Source organism: Ananas comosus, linkage group 8 (genome assembly GCF_001540865.1).
Source record: "Ananas comosus cultivar F153 linkage group 8, ASM154086v1, whole genome shotgun sequence".
NCBI lineage: Eukaryota > Viridiplantae > Streptophyta > Magnoliopsida > Poales > Bromeliaceae > Ananas > Ananas comosus.
The window spans coordinates 13245147-13261264 of NC_033628.1; the positions used below are offsets into that span (position 1 = coordinate 13245147).

Consider the following 16118-nt stretch of genomic DNA (forward strand, 5'->3'; position numbering starts at 1 on the left):
GGAATCTATTCATGTAGATTGAAAAATATAAGGTGGGCCCCATATACCCTAAAATTAAGCTACACATGCCACGTGGACAGAAGATTAAGAGGATTAATATAGGTTTATAGATGGAACAGGAATCTATTCATGTAGAGTGAAAAATATAAGGTGGGCCCCATATACCCTAAAATTAAGCTACACATGCCACGTGGACAGAAGATTAAGAGGATTAATATAGGTTTATAGATGGAACAGGAATCTATTCATGTAGAGTGAAAAATATAAGGTGGGCCCCATATACCCTAAAATTAAGCTACACATACCACGTGGACAGAAGATTAAGACGATTAATATAGGTTTATAGATGTGTCATTTTTTTTTTCCATAAAAGCTCTACTATAATTCTTTGGCTTTACCTCATGACTTTTTGGTTTCTGCCTATAAGGTTTTGATCTTTGCCTATGACTTTGGCTTATGACTCCTTGACTTCTATACCACTTTTTAAAATTTTGGTAAAAAAGTTAGAAAGACATATGGATGAAGAAGATCAACTAAAGACTAAATGTAAAATTTACATTCTACTCATCCAAAAATCTTTAATTTTTTATTAGCCTTATTTTTCTTTTAGTTTTATCAAATTTCTTATAGTTAGGGGTATATAAGCAAAAAGTCTTTTTCTCCCTAATATCAAGAAAAATACAAAAAAAAATTTGTAAGCCAAAAGTATAATAATACGAGGGGTCGTTCGGTTAGACATAATTATAAATACAGTATAGCTGAAAATGTATATAGTTGAAAATATAAGAGTTACGATTATGTGCATCTTGTTTAGTAAGATGTAATAGAAATTACCCTAACTATGGATACTTTATTTTCTTACGTATGGTTGAAATATGCATTTATAAAATTTAATCATTTTATATAGAAAACGGTGAAATTATCCTCTATATAGGGAAGGAAAAACCTATTTAAAAAATTATTGAAAAGGTAAATTTATCTTTGTTTAAAATTACTCTTTTTAAGTGTTATAATTGAGCTCCTCATCTAGATGTAAATAAAGAATTTAAGTTCAAATACAATAAAATAAATATCGTATCTATATTAACATACAGTTATAATAATACTTGCAACCAAACAATCTCTAAATATACCAATAGCATTTTCGAATAAGTAATTATTTTTTTTGAGAAAGTAGGTAGCACACTACCGGCTACCCGCTTCGTTTATTTTATTTAGAAATAAGCTTAGCTAGAAATGTGAATCAACTAGGATTCGAACTTGGGTCTCGGATACTAACCACTAAGCCCTTTGCCACTTGCTCTAGGATTCGAACAAATAATTGTTCAGTCGCAGTGACGTTATCTTAGAATTTATTTTTGATTTATTATGGTGGAGAATTTTGCCACTTGGATCGTTGTCGCTATCGTTATTACCCTCTATTTAGGGCACCTGGGATTAGAAGCAAAACAACTTAGGGCCTGTTTGGATACACAGTAAAATATCTCCACAGAATTTATAAACTGTGGTTTCGGTCAAGATAAAATAGAGAATACTGCAACTCTAAAAAATTCCACGGATTCAATTTTTAAACTGTTTAGATACGCATTGTACAATTTCACAGGATTTTTCTAAATTTTAAGATTAAAAGTTAAAATTTAAAATTTCAAAAAAAATTTAAAATTTAAAATTTGATATGTGAAATGTGAAATTTTGAATTTTGAATTTTAAATTTTAAATTTTCAAATTTGAAATTTACAAATTTAAATTAAATTTAAAAATCTAAATTTAATTTTAAAATTTAATTTTTAATTTTAAAATTTAAAATAAAAATTTAAAATTTAAAATTTAAAATTTAAAATTTGAAATTTGAAATTTAGAATTTTAAATTAAAAAATAATTTAAATATTATAGTTTAAAAAAAATTTAAAATTTAAAGTTTAAAAATTTGAAATTTGAACTATGAACTTGAGATTTGAAATTGGAAATTTAAAATTTGAAATTTGAATTAAATTTTAAAATTTAAATTTTAAAAGTAAATTTTGAAATTTAAAGTTTGAAATTTAAAATTTAAATTTGAATTTAAAATTTAAAATTTAAAATTTAAAATTTATATTTGAATTATTTAAATAAAAAAATTTTAAATTTAAAATTTGAAATTTAAAATTTAAAATTAAATTAAAATTAAAAATTTAAATTAAAAATTTAATTTTAAATTTAGAATTTTAATTTTAAATTTAAATTAAAAAAAATTTAAAATTTAATGTCAAATTTTGAAATTTGAAATTTAAATTAAAATTTGAAATTGAAATTTCAACATTTGAAATTTAAAGTTTGAAATTTAAAATTTAAAATTTAAAATTTAAAATTTTAATTTAAAATTTCAAATGTGATATTTCAAATTTCAAATTTTAAATTTTAAATTTTAAATCTATGTTGAAATTTAAAATCCATGTTGAAATTTAAAATTTTATGTTGAAATTTAAAAGTTAGAACTTGATGCATTTTTTTAAATAAGGGAGCTCAAGAATGGTGGAATTTTTTTCTTTGGTTAAAGTGGATTATACTTTTACTCCATTTTTTGAAGTATAGTTTAACTATACTCCAAAAATTACGTTACTTTTTTTCCTCCTAAACGCTTCATAGGATATTTTTCCTACCGTCGTAGTATAGTTTAACTATACTATGTTTTCAGGAGTATCCAAACGGGGCCTTAATTCTACATTTGACCTTCCTTAATTTGTACGCTACAAACATACCAAGTACTGCACAGCCATACGCGGAAAGTTCCAAGACAACAATAAATATGGACATTTATGAACTTTTCATTGCCTTTAGAATGCTACGATAGTTTGATTAATTTTTTATTACACTAAAGTAATGTTAGAATAATAAAATTATTTTGTACTTTTATTATAAATATTTTATTTTTGGAATTATAAGTTTCAAATTGAAACTTTTGTTGCTGCATTTTAAAAAGATTTTAATTTTTTTAATTGTTGCAGACTCTGTTATAAATAATTAAAGATAAAAGAACAAGAAGAAACAAAATCGAATAAGCTCTTAATTAATATTTTTAGATAAAAAAGCCGCCAATCTCCTAACTAAGATGGCGCTTAAATTAGAGTTAGTCTTACGCGCGACATAGTACAGTTGTGTGCGGGCTCTATTTCTTAATTACAAGCTCTCATTACACTATATATATTAATTGTATATAAATTAAAAGTTTAATGGACCAGAAAAATAAGGTGTCCTTTTTCCATAACTATTACACGTAATGATTCAACTTGCAATGGAATGAAACGTCGGTGTCAAAAGGTTTCGTCAATCCAAACTTTTACTTTGTTACTGTTGGGACGGCGGATTTGGACGAATGGGTTGACTACTGCACTGGGACGTAAAATGGAAATAAAATTTAAACGGGGAGGATGAAAATTATTTTTAAAAAAATTATAATTTTTTAATGGCATCAAAGATAATATATGTGGGGGAATGGAGATTCCTCCATAAAGCGTTGTTTGGACGCTCCCCCAGTAAAATTTTATTGAAAAAACGAGTAATAAATTTGCAGTCAAAATTTGAATTATTTTATAAGTAAATAATGTATGAGATAGTTAGTTATCAGTGTTGAAATTAGAGAAAGCGGTGGTCTCACGCGACATGGTTTTGACACATATGAGGTAGTCTTATGAATTGTATTTCGAGGAAATGGACTAAATTAAATTCAATTTTAAGGTGAAAGAGACGACCTATTGCTAGGATATAAGTTAAAGAATGAGGAAGAAGAAAGATTTTGCGCAGTTTGAAACTTTAACTAATTAATCTGGAGTCAATGACAATATTGTTCAAATTAATCTATGCATAACTAGATCATCAACGTACCCAATTGTCAATCTATATGCATTCCATCAAAATAATATTTTTAAAAACTCATAGTAGTAGTCATATAAAATTTAAACTACACTTCCGCAGCGTATTTTACATTCTATGCGAACTTTTTTTTACTAAATATCCTTTCTCAATGGCTAATTCTTCGGAATTGGATGAAGATACAGATGAACTTCTTAGTATTTTCTTTGTAAAGTACCACTCTGGTATTGATGGTTGAATGAGCAATGTTGCATTTAGTGCCCCATCATCATTAATTTCCTTGTTAATAATGCTAAGAGGAATAAAGTTGAACTCCAGTGTCAATGAATGATTATTAAATTTCCTAACTAATGCTGTAGTTTATTATGTATTAGCAAACTCTTTCATTCGATTCCCACTTAGAACTTTGTTTGGAATAAGTTAGAGATGATCGCCTACGAAATTCGCATGGTGCTTTTCTTTTCTTTTCTTTCTTTCTAGGGTTAATTGCATGAATAGTGCTATCAATCTAAACATTTAATCAAAAACTTTAGACACGTAAATCTTCGCATCCTCTCTCTTCTTTCGTACATATGATTTTACAAAATACATTAATTGACTTGAGAATTAATGAATCCAGTAGGAGAGATATGTTGTATTAAAAAAAATTTTGGCATCAGATTCAAGCTTCGGTAGACAATTATACTAAGGGTGCGTTTGGTTCGCATTATGAAAGATTACTGAAAATAAAAGATATCCGAGAACCTTATTCCTATTCATCCTATTACTAAGAATGTGAAATTTCTGTGTTTGGTTCGCACGATAATATTAATTAGCCAAATTATTTAATATTACAAAAAATATACAATTAATTAATTTATTTATTTATTTAATTTTAGATAATGTTACCAAAAGTTTTAATATTTTTGTTAGAAAAAAGGGAGAGAGAGTATAAGTTAGAGAGAGAGAGCATAATTAAAAGAATAGAAAGAAAAATATAGTTGAAATTAGAGAGAATGAGAGAGTTGAAATTTTAGAAAGAGAGAGAGAAAGCTTAGTTTAGAGAGAGAAAAAAAAAAGTTGAATTTTAGGGAGAAAAATAAGTTTAGAGAGAGATATAAGGTTAGAGTGTAAAGAAAAATAATATCAATTAGCATGCGGGTAGGAAAAAAGAAAGAGATTAGACATATTGTGATTACCACAGTCCATTAATATGAGGATACCCACCCTCCCATAAGGAAATGAGATTAGTACTTTGGGGTGAATCTTATTTAATTCCAAGTGAATTCAATATTACCAACTAGATTACTTAGTGCGTTTAGCAAAATACCGTCATATTTTTTCTGTCATTGGATTAGTAGGAATTTTTAAAAGATAGCGTGAACCAAACGAATCCTAAAGGACATCTCAAATGAATGCCGCGGCAAAAAAGCTTTTGCCTCGATAAAGCTTGCTGAAGGAAAAAGGCTTCAACAAGTTTGGAGAAGGTAAGTCTAGAGCACGTTTAAAATTCAAATTCTGAACAGCAAAGGTGGAAGAATCTTAAAGTGGGCGCAAAATAACGGGACGGTTTGGAAACAAGGCTAACTATCTCAAAAATCGCTCTAATCATAACTACTCAAGATTCGAATTCAGAGACTAAAAAAGAAAGAGAACAGCTGCAAGAAAGAAGATCGTCATCATCAACCCCAATATTTTGCTCTTCATTTTTCTTGCACTAGGAGTAGGCCGAACTTAATTTAAGAGTAGCTCTAATATAGAAGCTCTCATCCGATGAAGATCCATCTTACATCGATCACCCACAACGACTCCGACCATCGCCGGATCACCTCGCTTTTCACCGGCGTATGCTTTCCCATACCGCATACTTTCTTCACGTGCAATCATCTAGGAAACTGTCTTACTTCAGTAATTTGGTGTGCATGGGCCATACAAAGTTTTCCTACTATCTTTCCTAAAGAGGGGAGCTATGCTGATTTTCTGGTTGGAGGTGGTGCGGGTCCGCGGAAGGGGTGTGATGTAGGCCGTGGTAAATCATGGATGAGAGTTTCTAATGCTTACCAGCACCCCCATTCCGAAAGCCAGCATGTGCTAATGAAAAAAATATATTTGAATTTAACTATTTTATTTTTCAAAATTTTTATTTTACTATCTAATCTTTCAATTTATTTAATTCGAGCCAATCAACAATATATAAATGTGTCGTTTATTTTTACAAATTTTATTAGTATATTTTATATAATCTTTACAACTATAAATTTCTTGTAATTTTAATTTATAGAATTTATTCCTTATAATAATTGAAAATTAAGAGAGCATTTCTCAAAGTGGGTAACCTAGAGGCTAGAGCATTTCTCAAATTTGAATATATGGAATTTATTCTTTATAATGATCAAGTATTAACAGGAAAATTCAAGAGATATTATATTTATATAATATAAATAACTTTCCGTGTATAGATATATATATATATGGCATTTATTTCTTATAATAATTAAATATAAATAAATATATTAACAGGTGCAAGAGATATTATGTAAATAACTTTATATATATATATAATATATAAACAGAAGCAGGTGGAGAGAAGAAGGCCGCAAGCCCGCAAGGTAATCCCATACTCCCCAACCTCAGCATCTACAAGGGAATTAATATATACTATATATCATATATACTAATAATATATATAATATATATATAATATTATATATAATTGACTTACTATGCTTTTAAAAGTAATAAGTCATTGATACTTGTAGATTTTTAGCTATTGGATTAAGAGATATGCGGCTAGGATGATGTGGGCCCCCTAGGGTTGAGTGGGTGGTTGGTTGAATAGTATAATTTAATGGTTGAAATGATCCGAGAAGTAAATCTAACGGTAAAAAACTTACAAGCACCAATTGCTTGGTGCTTTTACAAGCACCATAGCTGGACTCTATATATACAGTAGAAAACTCAATAGTACCAAGGACTTGCTACTATCGGAACTCTCTCTCTCTCTCTCTCTCTCTATATATATATATATATAGGCCGGGGCTACTATACTCATATATAAGTATAAAGCCCTTTGTACTTATAACTTTTCGACCGTTTGGATGAAACAATGAGCGGTTAGGATGAGAATGGTTGCGGTTAGGTTAATAGTTATAATCTAACAGGTGAAAATAATTAAAGGGTAGATCAAACGGGCAAAAACTTATGAGTACAAGAGGCTCTATATTCATAAGAGCATAATAGCCGATACAAAATCTCACCCATTAGTCGGTAAAGGCAGAGAAGCGGATCTGAGAAAGAACCTCGTCTATATCGACAATAGCGAACTGCAAATTAAAAAAAATAAATTTTGGTTGCATACTAACTAAATTTTTTTTTTTCATATTATTATTTTTACCTTGTCATAAAAAATTCTCTTCCATACATCTGAGAGAGGATACAGTAAGGTTCCAAATTTCACACTCAGGAGAGGATCATAAAGGTACAGTAAGGTTTCAAATTCCACACTCAGGAGTACAGCATTAAATTTGTATTTTGCTTGTCATTAAAGAAACAAAATAATCTTATTATTTTTTTAATAAAATAATAAAAAATACTATAAATGTTGGTAATTAATTTTAATAAAAAAAATGTACTGTGCAATATTCAATTGCAGAGATAGGTACCAACATTTTTAATAATCATGCAGTAAAATAAATCAACTAACATTTTTATCCTTTTTTTTGTGTCGACAGAAGAAGTACATGTGCTTTCATTGCATGAACTGAAAGATATATTGAACTCTTTATTTAGAAACTCATTTATGTTACGTTCGCGTCCAACATATAAAACGTGAACCTTATTCTCCGAATTAGTGATACCGCAGATCGAGAACGATTTCTAGATTAAAAGTATATATAGATACAAATCATTACTGAAAAAGAAAAAAACTGTGAAAAACAATTGAAAAATATTAATTAAAAAAAATTACCTTAGTTTGAATTAGAAAACCTATCCCTTCATAAGTATTTGCATTCACCTCGAAAAAAATATTTAAAACAAGATATTTCATTGCATCAATGGCATTAGCACACGCTATATTGGCTACAAAATAAACGAAAGAGGAAAGTTAAGTAAGATAATATATTATAAATATATATATATATATATATATATATATAAATAAATAAATAACATTGTTTAATATAAGTCTAGGTGCTTGTTGGAGAAAGAGATACTTATCTCTAAGTCTCGCAACCAAATATAAATTTATTATTTTTTTATAATTTTATGTTTTTGGCTATATCGATGGCAGTGAACAAATGTAAGCACTATCTGAGCCCCCAAAGGTTTATAATTAAGACCGACCACCAAAGTTTAAAGTACTTGCTAGAACAAAAGATTACGACGGTGTTGCAATAAAAAAGGAATGGTGAAACTAATGGGGCTGGACTATGTGATACAATACAAGGCTGGGCGAGAAAACAAGGCCGCGGACTCTTTATCTAGGCAAGGGGTCGTAAAGGGGACGAACTCGGCTATCACTATAGTCGTGCCAAGTTGGGTTTCAGAAGTGATTCAGATCTATCGAGGAGATGACCAGTGCCAAGAAATCATCAGAGCGTTGCTGCTGCAATCAGATCAACACCCAAATTACACCTATAGCCAAGAACTAATAAGGTACAAAGGAAGAATATGTGTTGGCAGTGAAGGCGAAGAAGATGTCCGAAGGAACATACTAGAGCAACTTCACTACTTAACCTTAGGGGGACATGCAGGCATTGCGCATACGTACCAACGGGTGAAACAGTACTTTCATTGGCCGGGGCTCAAACAAGAAGTAGAAAAGTGGGTGAATGAGTGTACTGTGTGCGCGCAAAACAAAACCGACTACCAACCTTATGCCGGACTCCTACAGCCTTTACCGATTCTGACTCAAGCCTGGCAAGAAATCACCATGGATTTCATTGAAGCCTTACCAAACTCAGGGGGGAAAGACACCATACTGGTGGTCATTGATCGACTGACCAAATACGCGCACTTCATAACCTTGGCGCATCCTTTCACAGCCTCCCAAGTAGCCAGAGCATTCCTGGACACCGTATATAAGCTACACGAGTTACCGAGGACGATCTTAATCGACAGGAAGGGAGTTTTTACAAGCCAAGTCTGGCAGGAGCTATTCAAGATGATGGGGGTCAAACTACTTATGAGTTCGGCATACCACCCACAAACGGACGGACAATCGGAGAGGCTCAACTGCTGTCTAAAGACTTATCTCAGGTGCATGTGCTTCCAATGCCCTACCAAGTGGCACCGTTGGATCGCCTTAGCCGAATGGTGGTACAACACCAACCACCACAGCTCTTTAGGGATGACCCCATATCAAGCCCTCTACGGACATGCCCCTGCTAGCTATTTAGTCTAGGTGCTTGCTGGAGAAAGAGATACTTATCTCTAAGTCTATGAAAAATTTTTCTTCCAAATGTGGGTTATAGTGTAGCATTTGTGACCTCAATTCTTCGAACTTCTTTTGGTATTTGTCAATAGATCCGATTTGCTTGTAATTGCTGAATTCGCGAACCGCAACCCATCAATGACGAGAATTTGCCAAGACGATGATGGCAGGAAGGATGATGGCGTCCGAGAGGTAGGCCACCTGTGGTAATTCCCGTTGGCCAATACAACCCAGGTATCTTATTGGACCTTAATTAGTAGATTTTTTTCATTATAATTTTTTGTTTCCACCAATGTTAGCAATTTTACCGTTGAACTGTCATAATTCTTCTTGTTTGCAAAACATATAGAAATACAGTTGGTATGGAAAATTTGTCTATTTAATATTTTGAAGTAAATGGAATAATTAAAATCGACGTATATTAAAAAGTTAGACAATTGTATTGTTACAGTATCGAATCCATTACAGTATGGATGTAGCATGAAGGAATTATTACCTTATAGTGCTAATTATACTCATCAATGGAGACCATTTCGAGAAACTCGCTCGAATTCGGAACTCATCAAATGGCATGATTTTGTACATGTGCTTTCATTGCATGAACTGAAAGATTTATTGAACTCTTTATTTAGAAACTCTTGTATGTTATGTTCGCGTCCATCATATACAACGTGAACCTTATTTTCCGAATTAGTGACACCGCGGATCGTGCACGAATCCTAGATTAAAAGTATATATAGATACAAATCATTACGGAAAAAGAAAAAAAAATTGTGAAAAATAATTGAAAAGAATTAATTAAAAAAAATTACCTCAGTTTGAATTAGAAAACCCATCCCTTCATAAGTATTTGCATTCATCTTAAAAAAAATCTTTAAAACAAGATATTTCATTGCATCAATGGCATTAGCACACGCTACATTGGCTACAAAATAAACGAAAGAGGAAAGTTAAGCAAGATATAATAAAAAAATAACAAATAACTTGAATTAATGATATATATATACATATATTATTAATTTGAAATATATTACATATATATGTTAGCAATAAATATTTGTAATATAATATATTATAAATATATATATATATAAATATATAAATAAATAATATTGTTTAATATAAGTCTAGGTGCTTGCTGGAGAAAGAGATACTTATCTCTAAGTCTCGCAACCAAATATAAATTTATTATTTTTTTATGATTTTCTGTTTTTGGCTATATTGATGGCAGTGAACAAATGGAAGCACTACCTGACCCCCCAAAGATTTATAAGTAAAACCGACCACCAAAGTTTAAAGTACTTGCTCGAACAAAAGATTACGACGGCGTTGCAACAAAAAGGAATGGTGAAACTAATGGGGCTGGACTATGTGATACACTACATCATTATATTGTAGGAGAATTTTGATGGAAGAGAGTTAGATAAAAATGTAGCTTAAAAATGTGTTGCTTCTTTTAAAAGATATGTAGATAATAGGTCTTTTTCTTTTTTTCTTTTCTTTATAGGTAATAGATTTTGCAAACAGTCTTATTTACATGGATAATAGGCTTTAAAAATATGAATAATTAATCAAATCAAATCAGGCATCATACTTTTCTTTCTTTTGATAGGCAAATAGATTACAGGTTGTTAAAGATTGAAACTTAGTTTAACCAATATGTAGTAAACAAAAGTAATGTCACCGATGCCACTCAATTTGGGGGTGGAACTGGGCCAGACTTGGGTCGAGTAATACTATACCCAAGTCCAGCCCAAAAGAAATTGCTGGGCTTCGGTTGGATTTGTACTAAATTTTTTGTTGAAAATTAAGGCCAGGTCCAAGCCCAAGCCCAATGCCCAATACGCATCGGGCTCTGTGGTGGCCTATTTTATACATTTATCATATAATATATAAATACTTGTATTGTATAAAATTAAAGTAAAATACCTACTTTTACTTTAATGTTTAATTATCCATCAAAAAAATTAGTATCTAACATCAAATATTACACCATTAATGTTTACCAATAATTATCCATCAATGAAATAAGACCAAAGAAAAAAATTAATAAACTAAAACTAAAACTTAGACAAGTAGAAAGTGTACTTTAGCAATTTTCACTTCTACTCCGATGCTAAAAATCCTACAAAATAAATAATAGGATAGGAACTTCTCACATATGGATAGAACGTTTAATTAATTAGGGTAAGCGTGATTTTTTAAAACAGCATTGTGGTGTTTTGAAATTTTAAAATTATCCTTAAGTTATGTACATAGAACGTCTAATTATTTTTTAAAAAATTTTAAAATAATATATTTTCAGTAAGTGTTATGTACAAAACTAATCAGCTATATATATAATAATATGTAGCATATATTTACTCATAGATATGTATAATTAAATATAATAATGATATTTAATATATCCTAATATGGAACTAAATATTTTTTTAATATATAATATATCACCATATATATAAATATATATCATTAATAACAATATATACTATATATATATATACACTATATCATTTATCCCTTTTATAGATAAATATTATATATACATAATTAAATATTTTATTTTGATAATTAATATATCGGGCCTTTGGATCGGGCTCGGGCCGGGCTTGAACATGCCCAATTAGGTCCAAAATTTTTTCAAGTCTAAATTTTAAGCCCGGGCCGAATCCAAAGTTATATTTTTAATACCAAAAGTCTGGCCCAAATGGCCCATCGGCCCGGGCCTCTTTTAGGCCCGGGCCCAGTTCCACCCCTACACATACACAATGGTTGATGCATGCACTCCAAAAATACAATGAGATTGTCAGTACTGTCTAAAACATATTACTAGAGCTCCCAAGTCCCAACAGGTTCCATCTGGGTTGGACTTCTTTCTGACCCGAGTCTAACCTACACATGAATGTTATGGCCTATGCCCAACACTAGCCCAGCATTCTTTTGCTAAATCTATTTATGTATATGTATATTTATATTCTCTTTTGAGCTATAAAATTGATAGAGGAAGAAAGTCAGAAACATCTCCCCCTCAAAAAAAAAAGTTTATTAATATTCTAGCCTATATTTTACGTTTCATATGATCTTATTTATACTATCATACAAAGGTACGAATCGATTATATGTCAAAAGCTCTGGTAGACGATTATGCATTCCACCTTAAGAAGAATCTTCGGGATTTGTCTATTTATCAAATGCTCCATTGGAAGTAGTAAATGGATACATGCTGAAGCTGATGACTAATTGATACCTGAAAAAATATAGAATAGGTGGGTGCTACTGATTTCACCCTAATCAGCTAATTGCACTCACACTTAAATTGATTACTATTATGCTCAACATTTCTACATACATACTACATGAACAATGCTATCCTGTTGTCGGCTTCTATGTACACATGGATTGGATGAAAATCAGATTGTAGCAGAAAAATGATTATAAGGCCAGTTTTTTTCTCAAATTTGGTATGCGGAAACTGCTTTTTTATGACATATTGGTTGGTTTTTTGAGGGATTTTACAGATTCTATGGTATAACAAATACCCCAATTACATTGAGGCTGGGGACTCGTTTGCCATTGAGGGAAATATGTCGATAACCAAAAACTATCACTTCTCACATTAGCCCAGCAGAAATATAAGATCATTCCCCATCTCTTTCTAAACAGTTTACAAGTTTATTCTGCATTCCTAATTGAATTCCGCTGAATTATTGATTCTTCACGACTGAAATAAACCGTAACTGTATCCGAATCAGCAGGTTTGCTTCCAAACTGCGTGGGGGACAATCATTGTTAGAGAAAGGAGGGAAAAAAAAAAAGAGGAGGAAAAACACACAACAAAGCACTCATAGGCTCCAAGGAGGAGAATATCTGGAATGAGCAGAGCATAAAATATGTCTATATTATTATAGCATTACAAATACATATTTTCCTTTACAAGGAGTTTATGTCGTACACTAAATTGCACTCCTGCAACACCACTGCATAGGGAATAATATAGACCGCATTCCTTAGTATACAAGAAGAAGAAGAAGAAGAAGAAGAAGAAGAAGAAGAAGATCACCTCTCATTTCAAGCAGCATATTGCATCAGAACCCCTGCTGTGTTTTCTAAGGATTTCCGATCCTACTAATACACATAAGCAACTTGTTCTACTCTCTTTTTTCCCGAGTTCTGTTCTCTCCGTTAATTAAGGCCTACAAAATCAACTTCTACCTGCAAGGAGAGGGATCGGTGAGCCTCGCACAGAGCGCGGCGTTGAGCTGCTCCTGCGAGTAGACGCGGCTCGACATCTTGACTGTTGCCTGCTGGATCATTAGATCTTTAACAACCGAAACGCTAGCATAATAGACCTCCAAATCGAGATCTTTGAGCGCCATCATCAACCTCGCCCGGCCTGCTGCACCACCTCCTCCTCCAGTGGCTGTGCCTCACCAAGAAGGAGCAGAGGTACTGGGTCAGGAAGCAGTTGCCGCGGCCCGAGGGCCCCGTCCGGGAGAAGAGGCCCCGGGGCTGCACCTAGCGGCCGCGGCTGGCCGAGCGGCACCGCGTCACGCTCGCGCGCGCGGTCAGCGTCCACAAGCCGGAGGTGTGGTACCGCACGCAGGGGCACCCCTCGCCGCACGAGCTCGAGCCTAGGTGGCTGGAGTAGATGGTGTCGAGGCTCCAGTACTTGTTCTAGGCGTAGGAGAAGTTGAAGTCGTCGAGGGAGCTGCAGGGGAGGCGGCGGCGTAGGACCTAGCCTCGGTGGAGGCGGCGTCGCCGCCGCCGCGGCGGAGTCCACCGACGGCGCGGCCTAGTCCCCCTCTGCCTAGGGAGCCACGAGACCGAGAGCCTAGGCAGGGAGTAGCTCTAGTTCCTGAGGCAGAGGGGGCGGGGGCGGCGGCGGCGGCGGCGGCGGCTCTAGAGGCAGAGGTTCGGGGGCTAGGCTAAGCTTTTGGGATCGAGGTCAAGGGAGTGGCTTTTGGGATCGAGGAGTTAGGTCTAGGTTTGGGTGGTCTTGTTGTTGGTAGGATGGGAGGTAGTCGTAGTCGTAGTCGTAGTCGTAGTCGTCGTCGTGGTCGTAGGGGTGGTTAGGAAGAAGTGCTCTCTCGAGTTGAAGAGGCTTAAACGGGAGTTGCCGAGGAGGAGGGTTAGCAAGTTCGGGCTTAGCCCGCTCCAGGAGTTGAAGCCGCTGTTGCGGCCGCGGCCGCGGCCGCGGTCAGCTGCGTTGGGGAGGGGCCGGGGGCAGTTGCCGCCGCCGCCGCCGCCCGAGAAGAGCGTGGTGCGGGGGCGGTACCTGCTGGTGCTGGCGTTCTTGTTCGTTAGGTGCCCGCGGTGGAGCGCGTAGTCGTTGTGGCTGCTCCCGTACGAGAGGAAGAGGAGGCGGGGGCGGGGAGGCAGGAGCAGGTGGCGGCGGCCGCGGCGAGGGCACTTTAGGCCGCTGAGGCTGGTGAGGCTAGAGCTGCGGAGCCACGCGCTCCACCTCTCGTCGGTGCACCGGCTCGGGCTCTTCGGCGCCGGCGCCTTCGCGCCCGCGTTCGGGCGGTTGCCGGCGCTCCTCGGGGAGTTGGTGCAGCTCCGGCTCGCCGTCGCCGCGCTCTTCGACTTGGTCGCGAAGATGCGAGAGGCGCGGCAGCAGGGGTTGCAGAGGTTCTACCTGTTCCGGAGGGAGGAGCCGCTGCGGTAGAGGATGTAGTTGCTCGAGGCGAGGTTCGAGGTTAGGGAGCTCAGGCTGTTTCTGTGGGAAGTCAGGGTACAGCTCAGGGAGGTCTTCCTCGCGCTGCGGGCGGGACGGGACTGGGGGCGTAGCCGGGGCGGCGGTGGAGGGGGCGGGAGGTTACCACAGTCGCTGCGGGTGCCCGCCACGGTGCCCCGCCTCTAACTGCACTTCTAGGAGCCCGTGCTCCGCTACTAGGCGCACGTCACGGTGTTTTCGTTGGTGGGGCGANCGCCGGAGATGAGGGAGTTGAGCTCGCGGAGCACGCGCTTGCGGTGCTCCTGCTCCGCCGCGGAGGCCGCGGTCGGCCCGCGCCGCTTCCGCTTGTCGTCGTCGCAGCCCTTGTAGTAGCCGTCGCCCCACCCGAGCAGCGACGCGCCCGTGGTCACGTCCACCGAGGACTGCCAGAAGATGGCGTAGGTCCAGCTCTCCCGGGCGCCGTCGATGAGCGCCTGGAGCCGCTGCTGCAGCTTCTCCTGGTTGAAGAACGGCTGCGGCGGCGGGGCCGCCGCCGGGGGGATCGGCGGGGCGGAGAAGGCGGCGGCGGAGGAGCCCCAGGGGAACCCCTGGAGGTCGCTGGTCGCCATGAAGGCCTCCATCATGGAGGCGTTGTCGTCGGCCCACAGGTTCATGTCACCTCCCTCGCATCAAACGCCCCGATCACCGCAGGTAGCTTCCGATCGAGCGAGCGAGCGAGCGGGCGAGCGTTCCCCACCTCCGAGCCTTAGCGGCTACTAGGGCTAGGGCTAGGGCTAGGGTTAGGGTTAGGGTTTTGGGGGTCGGGGAAGAGAGAGGATGAAGGGAGAAGAGGAGGGAGAGCGAGAGAGAAGGCGCGGCACGCAAGCTTTTGGGGGAAGGGAGATTCTTTAGAGGCAGCGATGGGAGGACGCTTTCACATCTGGTGGTGCGAGGTGCGTAATTTAGAGCGCATTATTTAGTCGGGAGTTTAGAACAGGACAGCAGAAGATTACCCCAACTCGTGTTTTTTTTACGGTTTTACTGTTGTGCTCTCTCGTCCTCGTCTCCGACTCGGACCGGGTGCTGGTACGCCCGGTGAGGTGAAAGAGTAAGCCCCATTTGGATACTTTTTTAAAAACATAACATAATTAAACTATACTATATCTATAAATAAAATAAAAAAAAAATTATTCTATACAATAT

At 36.4% G+C, this 16118-nt stretch overlaps 1 protein-coding gene across 1 annotated transcript; it reads right to left on the reverse strand.

The window, feature by feature from the left end:
• On the reverse strand, window positions 13471-15886 carry LOC109714695 (transcription factor MYC2-like). The gene is made up of 3 exons (XM_020239389.1): window positions 15193-15886; window positions 13932-14159; window positions 13471-13682 (listed from the first exon to the last, which is right to left on the reverse strand). The coding sequence occupies exons 1-3, from the start codon at window positions 15587-15589 to the stop codon at window positions 13471-13473; spliced, it is 837 nt and encodes a 278-aa protein (XP_020094978.1). The 5' UTR covers window positions 15590-15886.

Coding starts and splice junctions, on each gene's coding strand:
- LOC109714695 (XM_020239389.1), bottom strand. CDS start 15,589: ATGAACCTGTGGGCCGACGACAACGCCTCCATGATGGAGGCCTTCATG. Junction 13,683..13,931: donor TTCTCCTACGCCTAGAACAA/GTACTGGAGCCT, acceptor GGTGAGGCACAG/CCACTGGAGGAGGAGGTGGT.